This window comes from Bombyx mandarina, chromosome 25 (assembly GCF_030267445.1).
Source record: "Bombyx mandarina strain Sakado chromosome 25, ASM3026744v2".
NCBI lineage: Eukaryota > Metazoa > Arthropoda > Insecta > Lepidoptera > Bombycidae > Bombyx > Bombyx mandarina.
The window spans coordinates 8712374-8737286 of record NC_143231.1 but is presented as its reverse complement, the minus strand read 5'-3'; the positions used below and the strand labels follow the sequence as shown (position 1 = coordinate 8737286).

Here is a 24913-nt window from a genome sequence, read left to right as displayed (position 1 = left end):
ATATCAAGATATTCTGGTAGATAATATGTAATTATTTTTAGACACTACAAATATCTTATAGGAGATAAAGAAGTTTGAACTTCAGTTCCAAAGCTGAAATCAAAATAATCTTGTTCATCTATAATGTAATGCTAGAAAACATTGTAATATCAACAACGTTGATGATGATGTTTGTTTCAGGAACACAAAATCTAAATTTTACATTCTATCCTCGAAAGAGTTGTGTCGATGCTTCTCTTACTTGGGAAATTCATTATCCTCCCACAGCAATCTCAGCTTCAGTAGATAGAAAGTGCATCATTCGACACAGTTCACGTCTACTGATGTTGCCAACATTTGGTTTATCATCTTGAAGATAAACAAGATTGCAGATAATCAAGATAGGAATGATTCGCCGATTTTGATTGTACCAATTTTCCATACAGGAATATGACATCCAGTGAATGATTCGTTCGAGACATATATGGTATACAGACGCCAATCTTGAATATCGTTTAAATAATTCAAAAAAACAAAACAAAAAATGTAATGTATCGACATTCTGCACAACGGATAAAATAATAGTCAGACAAATTTTTATAATAATTTTATTCAGTTTAAAACCATTAACGAAACCCTTAAATTAATTACTGGTGAACATAAATCAACACGAATTAAATTCATCGTTTTAAATATTTACAAATAAAAATATAATACTATTTACAATACTGATGTTATAACAACAAAAAACAATTAACAAAAACAAGCAAATTTGAAAAACGTATGTTATTATTTTCATTTGAATTTACGTACGTTATTTAGGTACATAATAACATGAGCATAGCATATTAATGCATACTTTTATATATGTTATTAAATTCCTCAACCTAAAGATTGAAGAAAACATTAATTAGTGGAATGTATTGCAAATAACGAAACTAAAACATTTTGTACATTGTTCAAACAAAGAATACTGATTGCAAAGTGAAAGCATTAACAAACTAATAAAGCTTTAACACTTGTTTCTTTGACTTTCGTTACAACTGGCAACAACTCTCAATGGCAAGCGGATCACACGATTTTAAGCAGGTACTTAAAAACTATAATTAAGGAGTAAAAGTAAAATATCATTATTATGTTATTTATTATATATTTTTTAGTCAATAAGGAGGCTGGACTAGATTTTTTCATAATACTGCAAAGAGTATTACTACACTGTATAGGTACTGAATTAACTAATCGGTTTTTGTGCTGAAAATTAGAAATTATTGAAATAGCCATGTGACTTGCAATTGTTAAATTATTTTGCATTCACGAGTGTCAAATTGAAGCGTCCCTCTAGAATTAACGAAAATAAGAGAGAACATTAAATTTAATTCGTTGTTAAACAATCAACTAACCTAAACATTTTTACTGACATACTGTTTCCAAATACCGAAATAGACTAAAGAAACCATTAATCCATTAATCTACTTTCAAACAATAAATACAGATTTGTAATTGAAAAAAAATTATGCTAGTCTAATGAGTGTCCCTTTACGCCATGACAACTTAATTATTTTATTTATATGGTAAAAAATAAAATGGATGACAAGATTTGTTTGTCGATGATTGATTTGAAGTTGCGATTTTTCGTTTTTTAACGATATTATCACAAACATTTGATTTCATTCATAACGATTATAAAGAATCGCGAATATCGGCAAAGTGAAACTTGGATACTTCACAATCTAGACGAGGTTCTCTGGTCTAATATCACAGTGTTGTTTCTGCTCCAGTCCACGTTAAAACTCGGAGTGACTAAACTTAAAAGGCCGTGGTACTCGTTCATTTTGTCCGGCACCACGGTGTACATTTCGTCTGCATCTCTGAAAAAGAATAAATGAAGCAATAGTTATTTAGTTACCTGCGGGCTCATTCACCGATGAGGTTGTGTTAGGTACAAATTTACTTATAAAAATCGAAGACCGGTAAGTATATTTTCAAATTATACGTTTTTACATATAAAAAAATATAAATATATATATGTTACCGGAAATGTATGAAATCAAGGAATTGTATACAAATCCTAGGAAATGTGTACAATTCCGATACTATTTAGGAAATGTATAAAATATTGTTTGAAAAACTATTTAATGCATAGATATCCTAGGAAATGTATAAATTTCCTCGGAATTGTATATAATTCCAATATCGTATTAGGAAATGTATAAAGTAAATGCTTTCTGTAATAAAACACGTTGTTAATAATATTTTTTTATTATAACACTATTGAGACAATCGGGTAACAGTCATACTGTAAAATAATAATAATATATTCATATTATCTTACTAATTAAAACTTCTAAAATCAACTATCTATTAACTTTTAACGTATCACAAAATCAACTTATATTTATTCTTATAAAATAAAATTTTCATTTGGCAAGTAATCAGTCTGATAATTAAGTAATTATAAATGTCAAAGTATAAAAGTAAATCTTTATATTATAATACTTTGTCAGTCCATATAGCTATTTATTTTTGCAGGGTAAGCTCGAATGGCATTTGGAAGTACATAATACTTTATTTTTAAAACACAGACATCTTGATGTAGCACAGTTTTTCTTGCAAAGGCACTTCTTAAATCCCTGGCCGGTTCCAGTGGATTGCAAGTTGGCAACTGACCGTAGTGCAAGACTCGTCCCGCTGTCCTCGCGTACCCACCAATATCTTAAATGTTTTACATTTCCGATTGCTATTTAGGAAATGTATAGATTTCCTAGGAAATGTGTAATGTGTAAGTATAATATAATTTATTTCACACATTTCCGTGCGATTTTAGGAATTACATACATTTCCTAGGAATTGTATACAATGACGGATTACATACATTTCCGGTAACATATATATTTAAAAAAAAAGTATGTATACAAGTCTCTAAAATTGTTTAATATTTATTTACTCGACATCAGGCATCTTACTCATCAAATAAATAACGAGTCTTCGAAACATAAGTCTTATTTTCTTTTTATGGCTTAGATGGGTGGACGAGCTCAGAGCCCACCTGGTGTTAAGTGGTTACTGGAGCCCATAGGCATCTACAACGTAAATGCACCACCCACTTTGATATATAAATTCTAAGATCTCAGTATAGTTAGTCTCTTGTGAGTCTGCACGGGTAGGTACCACCACCCTGCCTAATTATGCCGTCTAGCACTAATGCGTTTCGGTTTGAAGGGTGCGGCAGCCGTTGTAACTATACTTGAGACCTTAGAACTTATATCTCAATGTAGGTGGCGGCATTTACGTTGTAAATGTCTATGGGCTCCAGTACCCACTGAACACCAGGTGGGCTGTGGGCTCGTCCATCCATCTAAGCAATAAAAATAAGGACTCACTTTTGTTTGTGCAGCGCTCCGACCGCGAGCAGCCCGCGCAGACAGCCGGCCGCGACCTCCAGACTGAGGCAGTACGGGTGGCAGCGCTGGGACTCGACCCGCTGCTGTATCAGCTTCAGAGCTACTTTGTGTGTGCAGGTCGTTTGCTGGAGGACAAAAAAAACAAATATAGCATTAGAAAATATTTTTCAAATAAACCTATGACTGTTAATGTTTTCAATTATAAAGCAGACAATTATACGACTCACTAGTGAGTGGAGATAGGCCTTGCCAGATAATTCAGAAGCCTGAACAAGCTTTAAAAAACTCGTCGAAAAATAAATAATAGTTTAAAAAAACTAACAAATTACGCTTTTATAAAAAAACAATTAAAAAATAGATAATAAATTTTAATAAATACGAATTAAAAATAGTGTAAGAAAAATAGATTTTATAGTAAAAAAAGCGTGGGGTACTCTTCAGGATATTATCAAAATAACTCTTCTACTCATATCTGTTGGGGGACACATCAAAGTGAAACCAATTGTTATTTTTATGTAATTCCGAGCATTTTCATATTTATCTACCTTTTAAACCTTCTCTGGACTTCCACAAATAATTCAAGACCAAAATTAGCCAAATCGGTCCAGTCATTCTCGAGTTTTTGTGAGACTAACGAACAGCAATTCATTTTTATATATTATTATATAGATAGATAGATTATTTCATGATCAATGATGATAATGATTATTTAATTAATGTTTACCTCCGTCATAATTTCAGCGCATTTAATGGCGACGGTGAGCGCCGGCCACGCGGACCACTTCAGCAACTTCTGCAACTTCTCATCCGACCCGCAACTGTATTTGTCCCCGTTGAAGATCAGGATGTCGTTTGCCGTGCAGTACTCTATTGCTTCTTTGAAAATCTAGAACAATAATTACGTGTGACTCAGTAAGGCGTGGGTCGGACCGAGCTCACGGCTCGCATACTGTGCCATGTGGTTACAGACAACAAACCCATGTGTATATGTATATAACTAGTCAGGTCATAAGTATTGTCACACAGTAAAAACTTTTCTTTTAGAATGCTGGCCACAAAAAAGTTTATTGAATTCGAATTTCGAATTGTTCATGAAAATGAAAATGTATAACTTTTAGAATATTACTCATTTTTAAATATGGAGTGGACGCTTAAAGAAGACCGTGTTGCAGTTATTGCGTTGCATCGTTGCGGTTACGCGCCAATTCAAATTTTTAACATACTGAAAATTTTGAATATAACCAAAAGATTCGTTTATCTTACCATCAAACGATACAATGAAGACTCTAGTGTAGATGACAGGTCAAGAAGTGGTCGCCCTCGGTCTGTTAGGACTCCAGCAGTGATAAAAGCTGTGAAGGCGCGAATTCAAAGAAATCCCAAACGTAAGCAGAAACTGTTGGCCCTTCAGATAGGGTTAAGCAGAACCACGGTGAAAAGGGTGTTAAATGAAGACTTAGGGCTTCGGGCATATCGAAGAAAAACAGGAAATCGTTTGAATGCTCGTCTAATGGACCTGAGACTGAAGAGATGCCGCGCTTTGTTGAAGCGGTACGCGGGAAAAAAATATCGGGAAATTCTTTTTTCGGATGAAAAATTTTTTACCGTAGAAGAGAGCTACAACAAACAAAATGATAAGGTGTACGCACACAGTAGTGAAGAAGCGAGCAACCGTATTCCGCGTGTCCAACGAGGTCATTTTCCATCCTCGCTCATGGTATGGTTGGGAGTTTCTTATTGGGGCTTAACAGAGGTACATTTTTGAGAAAGGTGTAAAAACGAATGCAGTTGTGTATCAAAATACAGTCCTGACGAACCTTGTGGAACCTGTTTCTCATACCATGTTCAATAACAGGCACTGGGTATTCCAACAAGATTCGGCGCCAGCTCATAGAGCGAAGAGCACACAAGACTGGCTGGCGGCGCGTGAAATCGACTTCATCCAGCACGAAGACTCGCCCTCCTACAGTCCAGATTTGAATCCGTTAGATTACAAGATATGGCAACACTTGGAGGAAAAGGCGTGCTCAAAGCCTCATCCCAATTTGGAGTCACTCAAGACATCCTTGATTAAGGCAGCCACCGATATTGACATGGACCTCGTTCGTGCTGCGATAGACGACTGGCCGCGCAGATTGAAGGCCTGTATTCAAAATCACGGAGGTCATTTTGAATAAACTTTAGTGTCATAAGAATCTATGTTTTGTTAAGTTCATTTTGGTATATGAATGGTTACATAATGAATAAACTTGTTTCAATTATTCTACATTAAACATGTGACAGAATTGATGACCTGACTAGGTATATACAGGGTGTGAGGAGACCGCTTCCGAAAACGAAAATCTTGTACCTACAAAGTTGTAACTTTTGGGGAGCGCGGTATCAGTGCCGCGCCCGGGCGTTCGTTGACCCGAGCATTAATCAGCTGTTTTTGATTTTGTGGTTCATTGCTGGTTTTTTTTTAAAGTAAAGTAATGTATTTTTTATGAAACAATAGTTTAATTTAGCTGTACTAACACGATAGAGCGTAAATAATGCTAATAAAACGTTTTAAAAATATATTTTTTTAAAATCGGGTTGGTTTTTTTTTTGTCTCATCATCAAAGGTGTCATTAGTACTATCGTCTGTCTTCGTTTTCGGAAGCGATCGTCTAACACCAGTATACCCATACGAAAATTTCGGGAATTAACGAAGTGACACAACATTATTATTTAAAAATGTATTTATTGCTTTTCGAAGTATTCTCCGCGAAATTTGACACATTTTTCCATACGATGGAACCAATCATTGAAGCAACCATTCCATTCGGAAGTTGGGGTCTCCAAAATGGCCGTTTTGTAGGCGTCCACAGCTTCTTCAGGTGATGAAAATCTCTGTCCACCAAATTTATTCTTTATTTTAGGGAAAGTATAGAAATCATTAGGGCTTAGGTCGGGGCTGTACGGCGGATGGTCTAATAATTCTATGTTTTCTTGCTCTAAAAACTCTTTTGTTCTGTGCGCGGTGTGAGAACTCGCATTGTCGTGATGGAGGATGATGCGGCGGTTGCAGTTCTCTTTACGGAGTTCAGAAACGACCTGTGGCAAACAAATGCTAGTATACCATTCTGCATTAACCGTTCTTTATCCCTCAAGAGGAATATTCGTAACATGGCCGGGTTTGGAGACAAACGTGGCCACCATTTTTTTTGCAACACTCCGTGAACGAACAATTTTTGTTGGCTTTAACTCATTTTCGAACACCCAAACTCGTGACTGGTTTTTTGTTTCGGGTTCGTACGCGTATATCCAGGATTCGTCACCTGATACAATGTTGTATACAGCATTTGAGGATCCTGCGTGGAATCTTTCGAGAGTTCTGACGCACCAAGTAACGCGAGCCGCTTTTTGCTCTATACAGAGCGAATGCGGTATCCATCGGGAAAACAACTTTTTTACACCTAATTGTTCATGCAAGATTATTTGTATTTGACTCATGCCAATGTCTAAAGTTGCCTAAATTTCGCGGTATGTCACATGTCGATCTTCCTCAATCAGCTTACGCACAGCATCAACGTTTTCTTGGGTGACTGCAGTTTTTGGACGACCTTGACGGGGATCATCACTGATCTTGACACGTCCACGTTGAAACTCAGCAAACCAGCGATAAATTGTGGTTTTGGATGGGGCTTCATCACCAAATGCAGAAATCATCCGGTCAACATACTGTTTTTGTGTTAAACCACTTCGAAAGTCATAATAAATCATCGCTCTTGAATTTTCTCAAGTCAATTCCATTTTCCCAACGACTAAACAAGTTTGACAAAACCTCGTGACAAGACCGAGAATCTTTTTTTAAATAAATAAATGGTATTCGATTTTTAAAACCAAGGAGTTTTCAATTAAAAAGATTTTAATATGACAGGAACAGTGGAAATATTCCATTCCCGATACTTTTAGTGCAGCCTAGTACATATTATGGAGGGTGGAGGTAAGTAGTATCATCTTGTATAGGAGATAAGTTAAAAAGTGTCCATCTATAAAAAGCAAGTTATTGTTAGCTTTACACAGAGTGAAATTTTGTTGCGTATGGAATTGTTTTTAGAATCTTTCCACTTGCTACTGTGGCGCCATCTTATTAATTGGATACCTTTTAATAAACTAAGATGGTACTCCTTACTTCTACCCTCCATAATACATAATTCGTCTCCTTTGTTTCAAGAAAGTCAAAGTATCACGAAAAACATACCTTTTTTTCATTTTTTTCTACGTAAAAATATTCGTTCCGAAAGAGTTTCCTGAGGCGATTGTAATCTGTTACCAACATATCTGCGAAAAATTTAGGTTTGTAAATAACCCAAGCGTAGCGTTCATTATTATGTTATTATTTATTTATTTTTTGTTGCTTAGATGGGTGGACGAGCTCACAGTCCACCTGGTGTTAAATGGTTACTGGAGCCCATAGACATCTACAACGTAAATGCGCCACCCACCTTGAGATATAAGTTCTAAGGTCTCAAGTATAGTTACGACGGCACAGTTAAGACACAGTTTTAAGATTATGTCGAGAGCTCAAACGCTTTGAAAACAACAGTTATCCCATACTTAGATTCAGTTTCAATATCAACTAATTTAACTCGGTTGTCACTTAAGACTTATTACACAAATGCGTTCGAAGCACTTACAATGAGAAGTCGAACTGTAACCTTCTTTTATTGCTTACGTGCTCACGACCTAAGCGTTACTTAAGTGGTAACCGGAGCCCATGGACATCAACGACATTAATGCCGCCACACAACCTGAGACATGAGTTCTAAGTCTCAGTTCTATAGTAAAACGGCTGCCCCACCCTTGAAACTGAAACGCATTAATATTTCGCGGCAGAAATAGACAGGGTGGTTGTGCCTACTCGTGCGAGCTCAAAAGACATCCTAGTATCATAAAACTAAACAGTGCGCGTGCAACTTGGTGTACGTGAATGAAGTGAAACTTCTTTTTCGATGTGTGTAGTATTGTGGTTTTCTTCATTTTTCATCTTTAAATCAGATTGCTCTTGTCATAGGGAATGCTGTGTATGAGAGATGCGACATCTTATATATATTTTTCATATTTTTTTTAAATACTTCATTAAAAAAATTAGACCTTACTCGTTGCTAAAGCTCGCGCTGGCCTGTAACAGGTACACTACGCGCGTGCGTTCGAGTGCCACGCATCCACTCTCGCTCTGTCTCTTTCTATTCCATGGTAGCGTTAAACGTTTAACGCAACCTTGTTGGAAGTCGCATTAGAAGTTTCACTTCAAAAACTGGACCCTATGAACATTTGACTACTACATTTTACCTCTGTCCACCCCTCTAGAAGCGATGAGGTACACCAGAGCCGGTGGAAAGAGATAGTGCATTACTGGGTTGACGTAGAGTTGCAACTGTATCACTGGTATGGCCAGGGCCATGGTGTCGGCTTCCAGAGTGTGTCCTGCAACATTATGATAAGTTAGTAAAATCAGTCAATCAAAAAAAAAGCATCAGTCTTCGCATAATCATATGGTTTTACGTTTACTTATATTTACAACTAGCTGACCCGGCAGGCTTCGTAGTGCCTCAATAGATAAATAAAAGACCTAAACTTTAATTAATTCAGAGTATTTTCATATTTCTCTACCTTTTAAACCTTCTCTGGACTTCCACAAATAATTCAAGACCAAAATTAGCCAAATCGGTCCAGCCGTTCTCGAGTTTTGGCGAGACTAACGAACAGCAATTCATTTTTATATATATAGATAGATAAATAAATTAGACGGTAGTCGGTACAACATTATTTTTATTTTATTATTTATTATATATATTTTTTTTTTTCATACCTATTTGCTGGTTGCCTAAGGGACTATTCAAGTTACGCTGCTAGGTGAGCTCAGGAGGCTCAATCAGAGAGAATTGCTAACACTAGCTCTAGCAAGAGCAGTGCTTCGCTGAATGTACCACCGAATTTACCACCGGATCGGATCACTGAAAAAATTCCGGCGAGTAACTCAGTGGGTTATGTCTATGGGTTAGTGTTGTGCTAGGACAGTGACCGATGCTTGAAGAGGAGGACATTCAAATGTCGATAAATAACACCTAAGACGTTCGCGACCACGGAAACTGTTGAATATTCGAATTGTCACAAATTCGACCGTCAGTGTAATTTTAATTAGGTAATTAAGTTGATATTTTATTGTTGAATACTTGAGTTTTTGTCTATAATAACTTCGAGTATAATAATATGACCATCATAATAGCTTCTGATTTAACAGGAAAATTGCCAAAATTCTTGTTATATCAGTTTTATTATTATTATTTATTAACAGCCTCGCAGATTAAAACGAGTTTACGTGTCTCTAACGTCCTATTTGAAAAGAAACATAAATCAAAAGATTAGTAATCTATACATATAAATAAAATTGGAGTATCTGTTTTTTAATATTGAAATAACCGCTTTTTACTACATGCATATGAATATATATACGGTACATACACCAAAATAACATTTTTTACAATTTTCGTCTGCCTGCCTGTCTGTCTATCTGTCTGTCTGTTTGTTCCGGCTAATTTCTGGAACGGCTGGACCGATTTTGACGAAACTTTCACTGATAGCTGATGATATAAGAAGTAACTTAGGCTACTTTTTTTAGACTAGCTTCGACCTGTGGTACGACAATAACCTCGCGGGACTATAATCTAGCTATCAATAATAAAATTACATGTTACTGAAGCGAAGCGAGGATGGGGCGCTAGTAAAAAATAAAAATAAAACATATTATAAAAATAATAATATATAAACGCGTAAACACGTTTTGAAAAATTAAGCGGCTAAATAAACACACACTATTTAATCTAATCTATTGCATAAGCCCGACTTATATCTGACCGCCTAATACGAAGTTTTTAGAATTATCGTACATCGACAGAGATCGTAGGAAAATCAACTTTCTTACTACTGTTGATAACACCTATCATTTTTATGACATCATTATCTAATATGTATTGTGATTATTCATTTCGCCGAATATGCCGATTATTCATTTGTAAAGTCGAATAAGGATGGGTTTTGTTCGAGTCGTTTTTGTACAGTGGATAAGACTCGTGGTCTCGACGTAGAAAGTGGCCATTGCGCTTAAGTACTTCGCGGGTGTAATAAGACGGAATGGCGGTCTGGAACTGGTACCTGAGGGCTTAAAATACACACTCTTATCACAAGAAAACATAAATATAGAGTTTTGTTTTTAATATACACTGTAATGCATTGATTGTTAAAGCCATTAGTGATAACGTGTTAAGTACGTATTTTATTAGAAAAATTGATGACTTTACGGGATTCGAACACTGGCACTATTGCATCGCTCGACACGAGTCCACCAAGCGTTTTATCTTTTAGGCCACGACTGTTTTAAGGTGTGGTTCTCGTGAATTACTGGCATAGATTTTAAAGTATCTGGAGTATGACATGAAATTGACTACTTAATTCCTTTATGCCACGCCACGGCATGCCTGTTTTCTTTGGCCATTACATCTTTTTGCAATTTTTTTCGGAACAATAAAATGTATTCTCTAACATAAACAGACAACGGATTTAGAGATATAATTCATACATACATAAAAAAAAACAAAAATAAAAGGTGGAGTCTATGTCCATGACAACTGTATTCATTTTAGATAAATTATTTTCAATTTTATCACGATAATGACTGCCAAGGTTAGTCGCAATTCAAAACGCTAAAGGTGGAAACTTGAAATCGTAACGCTAGAATTGTTTTGACAGCCTGTGTATCTATACTCTATACTAATATATAAATCTACAGTGGTTTTTACGAATGTTCCGTTATAACTACTGAACCATGCATTCGATTGACTTGAAACTTGGCATCCATGTAGAAAATACATGTACTTAATGGATAGGCTAATATTTATACGAGTGTTGGACTCCCTAATAATAATGACTATAAATAATAATGTTAATTTTAAATGCCCAGCGAAGCGGGCGACAACGGCTAGTTGTATTATAATGTTGCTAAAAAAAAATTTACTGCGCTCTATTTATAGTCGAAATTAAAATACATAACTTCCTTATCATTGAACCAATTGTTATTTGATGCTGCTGTGTTGATGGTACGATTGAGGTAAATATTTAACTGAGTATGCCTATTCACCTAAATTCGAACTCTTCAATTATTTTACTACCTAACACCAGCAGTACAATGAGCGATCTTAAACATATCCGCTAAATAATGTCATTATCAATGTCAATAGATCACAAACGAGCCGCCAAACTGGCTGGAGCTGATAAGCATACTGCAAGTCACCTATCTGTGATACAACAATGGCTTATTGATAGACTGTGCGTGGTGCCTCACTAAATTAAAATATTTCATTAATTTAATTACTTAAAATAATTTCATTAATTTAATTACGGTAGGGAGTGGCTTGGCTCGGTCCTTGGCATTGCTGATGACGTCCATGAACGACGGTAGCCACTCACCATCAGGTGGGCCGTAAGTTCGTCTGCTTCTTCATCATCATCATCATCATCAGCTTATAGCAGTCCACTGCTGGACATAGGCCTCTCCAGTTGTTCGCCACTGAGCACAAGCTGCTTACAAGAGCGATAAAAAAAAATGGACATACCTTTCATTTTTTTCTTGACCTCGCTGGACACGTTCATCAAAGTCTCCGACAACAGTCTCAATTTTCGTTTCGAATCGACACGCAGCAGCTTGTTGTGGACCACGAGGATCCTGTCGACGCTGCCTCTGACGTCATTCTCGAACACCGAAGCGCCCAGCTTTCCTAACAGCCCGACCACCCAGACAACTTCATCGACGACTCCATCGAGGGACAGCGGCTCGTCTCGCACCAGGCTCTGCATGAGCACTATAGCCACTAGATTGGTTATCGTGACCGCCGTGTTCTGTTGCTGCAGGCTTATAACGTGCTCCGCCACGTCCTGGACCTGCCTGAACTGTTCCGGCGTAATTTGCTGGAGATCGTTCGGTTTCATTATTTCCTCGGTAGCTCTCGTTTTGTCTTGCAAGTACCTTCTTAAGGACAGCGGCGAGCCGAGATTGATGTATATGTTGCCGAAGTGATCGTTCAGGCTGCGTAGTGATTTCAAGAGACCCTATAAGTTTTTTTTGTTTTTCAAAAATTTGTATTTATAATAAACTTTTTTATTGCATAGATGTGTAGACGAGCTCACAGCTCACCTGGTGTTAAGTGTTCACTGGAGCCCATAGACATCTACAACGCAAATGCGCCACCCACCCTGAGACATAAGTTCTCAGGTCTCAGTATAGTTACAACGGCTGCCCCACCCTTCAAACCTAAACGCATTACTGCTTCACGGCAGAAATAGGTAGGGTGGTGGTACCTAAACGTGCGGACTCAGAAGAGGTCCTACCATCAGTATAGTATTAAAAGCACTTTATTCGCTTGTAGTCTAAGAGGCTATTTCAGTTAGGCCCAGACGGGTAGGTGAGCTCACGGGCTCAACCTGAGAGAATTTGTTAACACTAGCCTTAGCAAGAGCAGTGCTTCGCTGAATCTACCACCAGATCGAAATCGCGATCCACTGAGAAGATCCAGCGAGATAATCAAGTGGCCTGACGGTTTAATCTCATACAATGTCGAAATGTCGGAAATAATATAAGCCGTAGTTATAATATAACCCGAAGAAAATAATATGCTATATGACAATTTGAGTAGTACACATGAGCCTAGATTGACTCAGACGTTTCTGCTCCCCTAAAAGGGAAGATATATAAGACCTGCCGTCTTGTATGGATCAGCTTGATGGACAGCTAAAGTGGCGGATGAAAGTCGATTGCATACAGCAGAGATGCGAATGTTGCGATGGATGTGTGGAGTAACGAGAATGGACAAAATACAGAATGAATATGTTAGAGGAAGTTTGAAAGTGGCACCTGTGACAGAGAAGCTGAGAAGTGCGCGTTTGGGATGGTATGGACATGTGATGAGACGAAATGAAAATGAGGTTGGTAAGAGAGTGTTAACTATGAATGTGGGAGGATATAGAGGAGAATATAGACCTAAGAAGAAATGGATGGATTGCGTGAAAGACGATATGTGTAAGAGGGGAGTGAGCGAAGAAATGTTATATGATAGAGGAGTATGGAAGGAGAAATCATGTTGCGCCGACCTCAAGTGACTGGGAGAAAGGCAGGAGAATGATGACATGAGCCGAAATTGATATTAATGGAACGTAATTGTGTCCTTTTCCTTGTTATTGGAATCAATACCGACAGATACTAAAAGCTTAGGCCCGACAATTGATATAGTGCGATTATATTTATATTCCGATACAATCACACCACCGACTCTAGTGAAAACTACAGTCCGGCAATCTTTTGCCTGCTTAAATAATCTTATGAATCTTTCAACGAAGTTAGCTATGATGTACACGCAATTAAAACATACCATACATTTTCAGCACAAGTACGAAGAAGTTGTTTTTTATTATTAAATAATTTATATTATATAAGTAATATAAGTTATATTATTTATTAATATGTTTAAAATTGTATTATATTATTATCTTAACAAAACAGAAGGTGCATTTCGATTGTTCATTAAATTCCACGGATCTATTACGTTTATGTATGAAATAAATTATAAGTAAAATAATTAATGTGAACGCAATTGCTAATTAAGTTTTCTTATAAGACATAAAACCTTCACGTATAAGTGATAAATGATTGAACATACGCATCATCGAAATTTCTTGTACATACCTAAAAGGATATATTATCTTGTCGCGACAAAAAAATTATTTAAACGAATAAATAAGCACTTCCTATATGAAGAGTTAGCTATTAATTGCTGCATTGATTTGGAAGCCGCGACTTGGCTGTATTGACTGACTGATATTGATAATTGATGGTGACCATTCTCAAACAGGTGGAGCGTATATTTTTGATTCGGTGATGCAATTGGTATCCCTGACTGTTCGAGTTTCAGATCGAACAAAAAATTTTTCTTTTTGTCTGGGTGTTTAATGTCTTTATATGTATTTATTTAAAACGTATTGTGTATATAAGTTTGTATATCATTCTCTGATTTCCTTAGTCCTCGGAATCCCAGTTTGGAGTCAAGTGACCGTGTATGAAATAAGTAGTGTTATTATTAACACTATTAAATTACTCGCCTGTCCGTAGAGATCGTAAGTTATTACGTTTGATTTATGTATTTGCATTCTTAACAAACAACGTATGCACATATTGTGTTACTATTAATCAAAACTAGTGGCCCCGCAGTAGTCGAAATTCGACTATAATTAATTCAAATTACAAGTTTAAACATTGTTATGGTTCTATTGTCAAACACTATTATAATTCGATAATATATTCACAGTATTCGCCAAAACTGCGCTATAGATCAATAATATTAAAGACAAACAATATTAATCTATTTTCAATTCGACCACAGACTTTAAACAATAAAAAAAGTTTCCCAATTGACAGTAAGCAAATAGTATATTTTTATGTAGGTATGTGTTGTGTCAAATATATGGTAGTATGTGTAATGTTTTCTTTATTGATTTAAATATCTTTTATGAATTATTTTTAAAAAAATTTGTATTGTGCACTCCTTCTCTATATTCTTTATAAGTGTGAGAAATTTAATACGTCTCCGTCCGCACAATTTTCGTAAAAAGGGGTACAAAGTTTTTGCTTCACGTATTAATATATAGATATGTACTTGCATAATATTTGTTAAATACAATACATTTTCGCATATTACTGTTTATAAACGACAATTAACATTATATGGCTATTTGCGAGTAAATAGCATCACAACATAGCACGGTCGTGTTATGTGGTGACGTCATATAGACTCAGAATCATAACGCACTGACAATCCATCATTATTGTTTCCCCTATCTATTCGCTGGTAGCCTAATGGTCTATTCTCGCGGACGGGTAGGTGAGCTGACGAGCCCCACTTGAGAGAATTTGCTAACACTAGCCCTAGCAAGAGCAGTGTTTCGCAGAATCTACCAACGGATTGGAATCGCGACACACTGAAGATCCGGCGACAAACTCAGTGGGATGTTTTTTTTTTTAATTTAAGTGGTTACTGGAGCCCATAGACATCTACAACGTAAATGCGCCACCCACCTTGAGATATAAGTTCTAAGGTCTCAGTAAAATTACGACGGCTGCCCCACCCTTCAAACAGAAACGCATTACTGCTTCACTGTAGGAATAGTCGGGGCGGTGGTATCTACCCGCGCGGACTCACAAGAGATCCTACCACCAGTAATTACGCAAATTATAATTCTGCGGGTTTGATTTTTATTAAACGATGTTATTCCTTCACCGTGGAAGTCAATCGTGAACATTTATTAAGTACGTATATCATTAGAAAAATTGGTACCCGCCTGCGAGATTCAAACACCGGTGCATCGCTACATACGAATGCACCGGACGTCTTATCCTTTAGGCCACAATGACTTAAACATTTTTGGTGGATCCAATAAAATTGCAAATTAACATACTCCAGTGGATTCCTTGGGTTTAGGCACGCCGAGATGTTCGTACGCGAACAGTCCCTGCTCCATGAGCCTGTCGTAGCTGATGTTCACGGGCACTATGGTAATGTCGCTAACTTCTCTAGCGAAGTACGGCATCAGGCTCATCGAAAGCATACCTGCGAGACAAAATAACAACATCTTTAAATTATATTATTTAACTAATAATAATTAGTAAGTACCACTAACGTATTTTTTTATTGCTTAGATGGATGGACGAGCTCACAGTTAAGTGTTCACTGGAGCCCATAGACATCTACAACGCAAATGCGCCACCCACCCTGAGACATAAGTTCTCAGGTCTCAGTATAGTTACAACAGCTGCCCCACCATTCAAACCGAAACGCATTACTGCTTCACGGCAGAAATAGGCGAGGTGGTGGTACCTACCCGTGCGGACTCACAAGAGGTTCTACCACCAGTAAGAGAAATCGTATGAGAAATCTCGATTTTTTTTCGAAACTACACACGGGCAATTCTTACATAATACCTTCCATGCAGAGGCGACAGGAACTGTACAAATCTTTAATCACAATCAGACAAATTATTGAGAAATACAAAGAAGATAAACAGAGAGATTATAATTCTTATAAAATTCGAACTCCAATTCATCCAATTATAGGTAAAAATAATAATAAAAACGTCGTATTACATGTACGTTTTACTTCTATACAGAGATATATGAAACTTGTGTAAGTAATCAGCCATCAAATTTTCAAGTCTGTAATCCCAGGGAGTTTAGGTCTGTTCAGCCGGAAGGCAGTTCTGAATTCTTTATGGTATATAATGAGATAGCCTTTGTACTTTATTGTCAAGGTGGCTGGTAACTATGTAATGATAAAAATTCAAAGTGCACAATACATTATCTTTTCTGTACAAATAACACTGGGTTGTGAAGGTCTTATCTGTTTGTACCGGTGTTAGCAAATAAGTTTATACTAAGCAGTATACAAACTTTATGTAGATAAATTACTTCTCAGTAAATCGCATTCGTTTTTATATAGCTTTTAGATTGATTATATAAGCATTAAAGGCTTGAAAGTATTGGATTGGAACATTGGTCATGCTCCCTTGTGTCCCTTGTACGGAGGATGAATCTTTGAGGTCAAGAGTACACCTAATAAAGCTCTTTAAATATATTTGGAATGCGTCATCAGCATTTAACGATTAGCAAAAAATATATGTACATCAAATTGTCTGGTTAATTGTTTAGAAAATTTTCATCCTTCAAACATTCATTCATGAAACATTCCAGAATCTGTGAGGCTACTATTTTAAAATATCACTTTTATTCCCATAATTGTCACAATGAAAAAGAAGATTAATTAATTACTTGTGGAGCTTCTCGGTACGGGTAGGTACCACTGCTCCGTCTATTTCAGCCATATAGCAGTAATGTATTTCGGTTTGAAGAGTGGCACTCTAACACTTGTACACTAAAACTGAGACTTAGAACTTATGTCTAAAGGTGATTTGGCGGCATTAAGTTTTTGATGTCTATCGTCTTTGCTAATTACACTAGGTTGACTGGGATCTCGCTCCCTAACCAATAAAATAAAGAAATTAAATATTTACCGTATTTTGGAGGTAAGCTCTTATTGCTTCGGCTTCTTGTGCCTTCAAGGAAGAATTCAATGGGAGATGAGTATTTGGCTACTACAATCCGTACATACTCTCTCAATGTTGCCGCATACAGAGGTGAACCCACTAAAGTTCGCCTGATATAGAAAGCACCCGTTTCACGCATACGTCGCCCCACAATGGCCATTGAGTAGAAATCTGAAAACAACCCGAACTTTTAAATATCCATAAAAAATGTTTATTCATTTTAAAATGGTATTATTAAATGTAGACAGTGAGTAGTGAATTCACCTTGCCTGTGAATTGTGTTGTGTTGCCTGTTTATTGTTCTTTATAAAAAATAGTTGCATGCAAACCATCAAACTGTACATGCTAGCTGTAAAATCTGGTAAAATAGCAATAGTAAAGAAAGGCTTACCCATTCCAGCGGCAACAGCAGGAAAGTCAATATCGTAATGACAACACAGATAGGTCATAAGACAAAAGTCAGCATAACTGCGATGTGTTGGAAGAAACAACACAGGATTTCTTCCCATGGTCAATTTTAGCTGCGAAGAAAACCTTTTATAAAAATACTATTTTGCTGTCGATTGTTTTTAACTTAAGCCCAATCTAGCTTAAAGGTACATGTTGAGAGTTTCGATAGGTTGGTAAAACTGTCTTGCCTGTTGCTTGTTGCATAGCAATTTGAAGGGCAGGGTAGATTTATTCTCTTACTATAGGATTTTCAAATTCATTTCAATCTGAGCAATAGTATCTCTATTGTCACTGGGCTCTATAGCTTTTTAACACCTAGTGGATCACAATCTTACCTATTCATGTAGGTCAATCAAAAAGTAGCTTTTGTTTCATTTAGTAGTTTTATGCATTTATTTCATAAGCCCCCTCACACATTACCTCTCGTAATTTATACTACTGCAGTGCCTCAAAAGTTGATTTATACACATACATCTTAGACATTAAATTTAAAATAATAAAAGAAAACTTATATCAAATACTATTAGATCAAGTCCAATTATTTAATCAAATACATATATTTATACTTATTGTACACACAAAGAAAATACAATAAAAACAGATTTAAGGAATGTCTAAATACTATGTACAAAGGCGAGCTTAACTCATTCATGAGTTTTCTTCCAGCAAACCATTAGCAGAGTGAAATACGATGTATAAGAGGGGAATAGTGTACAATATAAAAGCTATTAAAGCATGATTTTTAAACTAAGCTTTAAAAAAACAAATCTAATATAAAATGAAAAATACATATAAATAAACATACATAAAACAATAACTTAAATACAATTAAAGTGACAGGAAATGTTTCTTCATTTGACTCATAAAAACTTCTAGAGAGGAACTAGCACGCATAGGTTGAGGGAGAGATTTCCATAATCGCACTGCTTGTATTGTTAAAGAGCCACTATAGCGACTAGAGCTGTGTATGGGAGTTTTTAAAAGAAGAGAAGTGGCTTGTCGACTAACTTTGCCGTCAGGAATCATACACAAGGCTATTTAAAAAAAATATATACAAATTAAGTACAGCTGGAATTGTTGATTTACAGAATGGTTTGCCTGTATAGAATCAGGGTGGATCCTATACATTTTGGTAAAATGCAAAGGTAGAGATTGTATTTCCTGAATTTTTCTTTTTATTGACAGTAAGAAGAATGAGTAATGACACTATTAAAAAATGTGAGTTATTGGTTCACCTGGAGCACTTTTGGTTCATTGACAAATAGTTTGATCTTCATCATGAATGAAATTTTAAGGAAGAAGACACCCATCCATCTTATGACATGTAATTTTTTATCTAGTCCCATTTCTTCAAGGTAATTCAATACTTCTTTGTGCAATTCTGTTTTGCTAACACCTGTCCTGGTGCTCTCCTAAAATCATTTTATGGCAGTTTAGAAGTGAATGTATTAAACATGTAATATTTTATACATCATATTGGGTTTGTTTTTTATTTTTTTTATTTAAATTAACTCCTTTAGTCTAATGCTAATAGTTATATCTTATTTATATTTAAGCTACTTACAGCATCTATAAAATTGTCTAAATAAACCGATTTTGCCACAAAATCTTTAAGATCTTCAGGCGAATAGATTTTATCTAAGGCCATAGTTTTTACAGGGTCCCACCTACGAGTCATGTAGCGAAATGTGTCGGATTCAGTCCTTCTCGGCTCTAGGATATCAACGAAATTCACTTCCTCACTCATTTTGAATTTTCAACACTACTAACAAATTTAATACATCGTGTAGATACAAATTTAATGTATTTTATTAAAAGACAAAAAGATGTGAAAATTAAAATGTTTTACTGAAATAATTACATAATCCGATCAATATCGTGAATAATTTATTTCAATGATATTTTTATTTTTAATTATTTCGAGAACAAATTTTATTATTTTTCAACAAACACATTATCTCATCACGACAGAATTTGAATGAAAATATTGCTCAATATGTGTGCGTGCGTAATCTACAGCTTTTTTTAAAAGTTTTGATGGCCTGGTAATAATACTTTTAAGCCAAGCCTTATTTTTTCTTATATTCTGTTAATGAAAAATAAAATAAAACGTAATGAGATGAAGTTGATTAATTTGAAACTTGAATCAATTTGGGTCAAATTAAATGAAACGAATTGAGATAGGACTGTGACTTATTCTGTGAGCTTTTTGTAAGAACTCCAGACGCTATGAGCAGCAGCTTTGTTTCATTTTTGCACTTTCACAGATATTAAATAGTTACTAAACCACCGTTATTACACATTTAAACCTGAAGAAACATTAAATTAATAAAACAAAACAATTCATACATCATCTCTCCTAGCGTTCCCGCCAAAGTGATGCTTGAATAGAATTATATGGTCTTAGTGTAGCATTAGAATAAAACGACATGTGTGTGAATTTTTAATGATTATATATGTAGAAAACCTTTTTAAAGAAGCGAACTTATCCACAGAATTCTCATTATTGTTCTCTGACATTTGCATTTTATAAGCTTAACATATCTGCAATACTGATATAAGAAAAAAACGCAAATCCTCACAACACACATTAGGATGGGCGGGTGCTTATAATCTCACCCAGGAGAGGTAATGTTCGCTAAGACTGCTCGAGTGCCTCCGAACCATGTTTCGAAGTCATCGTGGCCTAAATGATAAGACGCCCGGTGCATTCTCTCGTGTTCAAATCTCGCAGAAAGAATCGCTTCTACGGTGAAGGAATAACATCGTCTAATAAAAGTTACATATCCTTCTTCAAACGAGGCTTGTGGAGAGTGCTCCTGGCATTGCTGAAACCCATGGGCGACGGTTACCACTCACCATCAGGTGGGCCGTATGCTCGTCTGCTTACAAGGGCAATAAAATAAAATAAATTAAATCCGCAAACTTAAAAGATGCGTAATTACAGTAATTACCGTCTATTTTATTTATTTATTGCTTGGATGGGTGGACGAGCTCATAGCCCACCTGATGTTAAGTGGTTACTGGAGCCCATAGACATCTACAACGTAAATGCGCCACCCACCTTGAGATACCAGTTCTAAGGTATCAGTATAATTACAACTCACAGTCCGCGCGGATAGGTACCACCATCTCGTCTATTTTTGCCATAACGCGGTAATGCGTTTCAGTTTGAAGGGTGAAGCAGCCGTTGTACTGTAAAAACTCATGAGACATAGAACTCATGTTTCAAGGTGAGTGGCGGTATTTATGTTTTAGTTGTCTATGAGCTCCGAAGACCATTTAATACCAGACTGAACGTGAGCTCTTTAACACTTCATTACGGATCCTGCTTTTAGGTACCACAAGCACCTATCACCGTCCTCGTCGAACCCGTCACTTGCGACGAAGGGCTCGACGAGCGAATTAACCCACAGACACAGCCCACTGAGTTTCTCGCCGGATACTGCTCTTGTTAGGGCTAGTGTTAGCAACATTCCAGTTTGAGCCCCGTGAGCTCACCTACACGTCATAGGCTCAGCATAGGTAGGGAAATAAAATAAAAAGTCCACCCATCTAAGCAACAAAAAAAGGGTTAACAGCTCAAGTGCGGCTGCTTCGCATGTGTAACTTTTAATTGCATGCGCTTAGTAGATTCGGCAAGAGACACAGCGATATTGTGTTGAAATAAATTAAATAAACTTAACATACCTACCTAATACTCTATCCACCTACTACGAAGGAAGATGAATGTGGTCGGATATGAAAATAAACAAAAAATAATTGGCTACGATTTATTGAATACAATTTAAAAATTGAATAATAATGTCAATCCACTCGAAAAATAATTAAAATGTAACATTCTAAAATAGTATGAGCTTCTTGCGGCATTTAATTGAAACATGACAAATTTTATCGAAGTCAAAAGAAATCTGATACATAAAAAAAAATGCCGATGTATTGAAATTGTAAAACATTTCGATAATAATGTCGATATTGAAATATCAATTTTATTAAACTTATAACAAGTTCTCCCCTGGAAAAATTACCCACAAATGCAAGAAATACTCAGCATGTTAACTTTTTTCTTCAAAATACAATGCTTTTCGAAAATAAAAGATAGCTTATGGGGGTTACTTTTGATCGGGGATTTTTTATACATTTGTTACTACAAACAGTATAAACTTTAAAAAGAAACTTAAAAATCTACTACATCTTTGGAATGTAGATAAAACTTAACTATAACATCGAATAAACTTTTTTAAATGGTTTCTAAACCAATTACAAGGAACAACATTTCGTAATATAAAAAAATAAGATTAAAATTATCACATTGTCACATCAATCGGGTAATGGACAACGGAAATATACGATTAACAAACTTAGGATTGTAACTTCTAACAAATGCTAGACGTTACAATGATTTATATTGATGTTATCAGGAATGTTTGGCATCACATGTGCTAAGCACATTAGGGAATATCTTTACATTTAATACCACAATATAATTACCATATATAATACTGTTTCAAAGACTTAATATACTTTTAATAGACAGAGATAATTGATTAATAGGTACATATATATGAGACCATTCAACTTACATAGTTACTCTAACACAGATTAATATTTTAATTTACTACGATAATCTAATTTGGATAATATTCCTATCAAAATCAAGTAGGTAAAAATAAAGTTTTTATCAAAAGGCAGATAGTTAATACAATTTTGAGATCTTTGTTTCTAAAAAATATATTTTATCAAAGCACCGCTTGCTCAGATATGTTAAAATGAGCACCTAAAATAAAATAAAAATAGTTTGTTACTTTAACAGAGAATACTGTTTAATACCATAATGTCTGCGAGTATTTGATGCTTCTAATACTGATAAAATAAATTTTACTGTTTATACGTAAGTCACTTCAGAAATATTAACCTAAAAACGAAATAAGGTGAGAGAGAGAGAGAGAGAGATGACAAACAGTAGTTTTTTTTATAACAATTTTATAATTAGACTTAAAGAACAAACACAATTAACGGTTCTCATCAATTTCTGCACATAATAAACCAATAGTTTTTAATTACCAAGTATAATTTAACAAGGAACGTATCATAGATAATACGAGAGGAAAATGTATTAAAGAAATGTAAATTATCAACCGATTTTTGCGAGTCAAATTTACGTATCTACTAAACGTAGCTATTAAAACGTAATAAAGTACACATACGATGATTTCTTGAAAATATTACAAAAAAGTTACTAGTTCATTATTTTAATCTTTGACCTTTAGTATTAAATAATGTTAGTAACAGACGTTGTATGACATAGTTAACGAATGAGCGTAACAATTTTTTTGTTTTTAAGTTAATAATACGTTTATTTATTTACTGTGTAAATTACCAGAAAAAGAAGGTCGCTGTGACGAAGTTGTGTGTTCAGAGGAAGAGAAAGCAGTTTGAGGACATAGTAGATAGATAGGTTTAGCCCAGGCAAAGATTAAGCACTTAATACTAAAGGGTTCGTCGGAACGTGGACGCCAATGTAGAAAAAGCCGCAGTTTTTCAGAGTGAGCCTGAACGCGCATTTTATTTTTGGTAATTAAAAAGTAATGGTATGCGCATGAGTTGACTTACATTTTGGCATACAGCGTGGCAACATTTTCCATAAAAGAATTTTTTTAACGACATTACAAGTTTCTAAAACTCTTATAAATGTAGCGAATGGTTTGAAACGATCTATCACACAAGTTAACATTCTAATATCGAAATCTAACACGAAATCACAAACACAGTTATTTAATGATTATTGAAATTCTAATTCTATACATTTGATTATTAATATTATTTGATTGATTTTATTATTATATCTCGATAAAAGAATTAAAACATTTCCATCGATAATTATAATTAGTAATAAAAGCTGTCATGTATTTAAAACTTAAATAGTAGATAGGCGGAATGCTCCACAGCGGCCCTCTCTTAACCAGGATTTTTAACTTTGGTTCCAATAAATTTTGTAAATAGTAACTATTAGTATTTCTAGCCTTCAAATATTTAAACTTAGTCTAATTTTAACTTTGGGATTCGATTAACATAATAATATGACTATTGGCTCGCTTGTGGTTTGAGATAGTTACAAAATAATTTGAACACATAATTTGAACATAATCTCTCGACAATACCGTATCACGTTTTGAGACATCACGATTACTTTAAAATCGATTCTTCCAATAAATTCGGCATCACATTTCTATAATTACCGATTTCTAAACCCTTATATTGTCATCATTAGCCTTCTTCGAATATTTTCCATCCTTACAATTCTATAATAATATAATTAAAATGTAATTAAAATTTAAAATAAAGCAATTGCCGGTCTTATATAGCGGTGGGTCGTCGGTTAAAAGAAAATGAGGTAGTAAGGATTATATTAAAAAGCCTGAGTTGATACACAAAGACACAGTAGGAGTGTTTCTAAAAATTTATGGAAATTAATCGATCAATTAAAATATCGTGCTGCTTGTTGAAGTCTAACGATTCACAAGAAAAGTGTATACACAGCTCGGGCATTCATTATACTGAACAGCTATTACAGCCGCCATTTAAATAGTTAAACCACCGATCTAACTTACGGATTCATTTATTTTGGGTTATCTTAGAGTTATTGGTAATATTGGGCTCATGTAACCGAGAATTTAACGTTACGTCATGAGTGCGTGAACAAAGGAGGACACTACAAAGTCGACTGTCTCTCTCTAGGGCCCGATGTGCGTAAGTTATCAGCGGCGTACTCTATTGCTGTCTAACATTAATACTAATAAACTATTGAGCGTATTGAGATTCATCAGATACAATATTTTTCTACTAATTTGAATATATTTTATTTATTAGTAGTTATATAACTAAGAACGTCGTACAAACGCTACAAAAAATAT

General features: G+C 35.3%; 1 protein-coding gene across 2 annotated transcripts; it reads right to left on the bottom strand.

The window, feature by feature from the left end:
* Positions 1 to 573: 573 nt before the first annotated feature.
* Dhap-at (dihydroxyacetone phosphate acyltransferase) lies at positions 574 to 20000 on the bottom strand. Of its 2 annotated transcripts, XM_089738493.1 has the most exons (12): positions 19861 to 20000; positions 19564 to 19764; positions 19235 to 19411; positions 17941 to 18070; positions 17517 to 17720; positions 15909 to 16060; positions 12020 to 12512; positions 8700 to 8834; positions 7609 to 7688; positions 4105 to 4266; positions 3360 to 3505; positions 574 to 1847 (listed from the first exon to the last, which is right to left on the bottom strand). In XM_089738493.1, exons 2-12 carry the CDS (start codon positions 19744 to 19746, stop codon positions 1703 to 1705), a joined length of 2007 nt encoding a protein of 668 aa, XP_089594619.1. In that variant the 5' UTR covers positions 19747 to 19764; positions 19861 to 20000; the 3' UTR covers positions 574 to 1702. The 2 variants fall into 2 exon arrangements, with proteins under 2 accessions (XP_089594619.1, XP_028040768.2); XM_028184967.2 differs by having other exon boundaries at positions 19564 to 20000.
* Between the last annotated feature and the right edge of the window lie 4913 nt (positions 20001 to 24913).

Excerpts from the sequence above, each read along its gene's own strand:
- Dhap-at (XM_028184967.2), bottom strand. The coding sequence starts at position 19,746 with ATGAGTGAGGAAGTGAATTTCGTTGATATCCTAGAGCCGAGAAGGACT. Across the intron at positions 19,412-19,563 it reads TAGACAATTTTATAGATGCT|GAGAGCACCAGGACAGGTGT; the intron begins GTAAGTAGCTTA and ends AAATGATTTTAG. Across the intron at positions 3,506-4,104 it reads GCGCTGAAATTATGACGGAG|CAAACGACCTGCACACACAA; the intron begins GTAAACATTAAT and ends TTTGTCCTCCAG.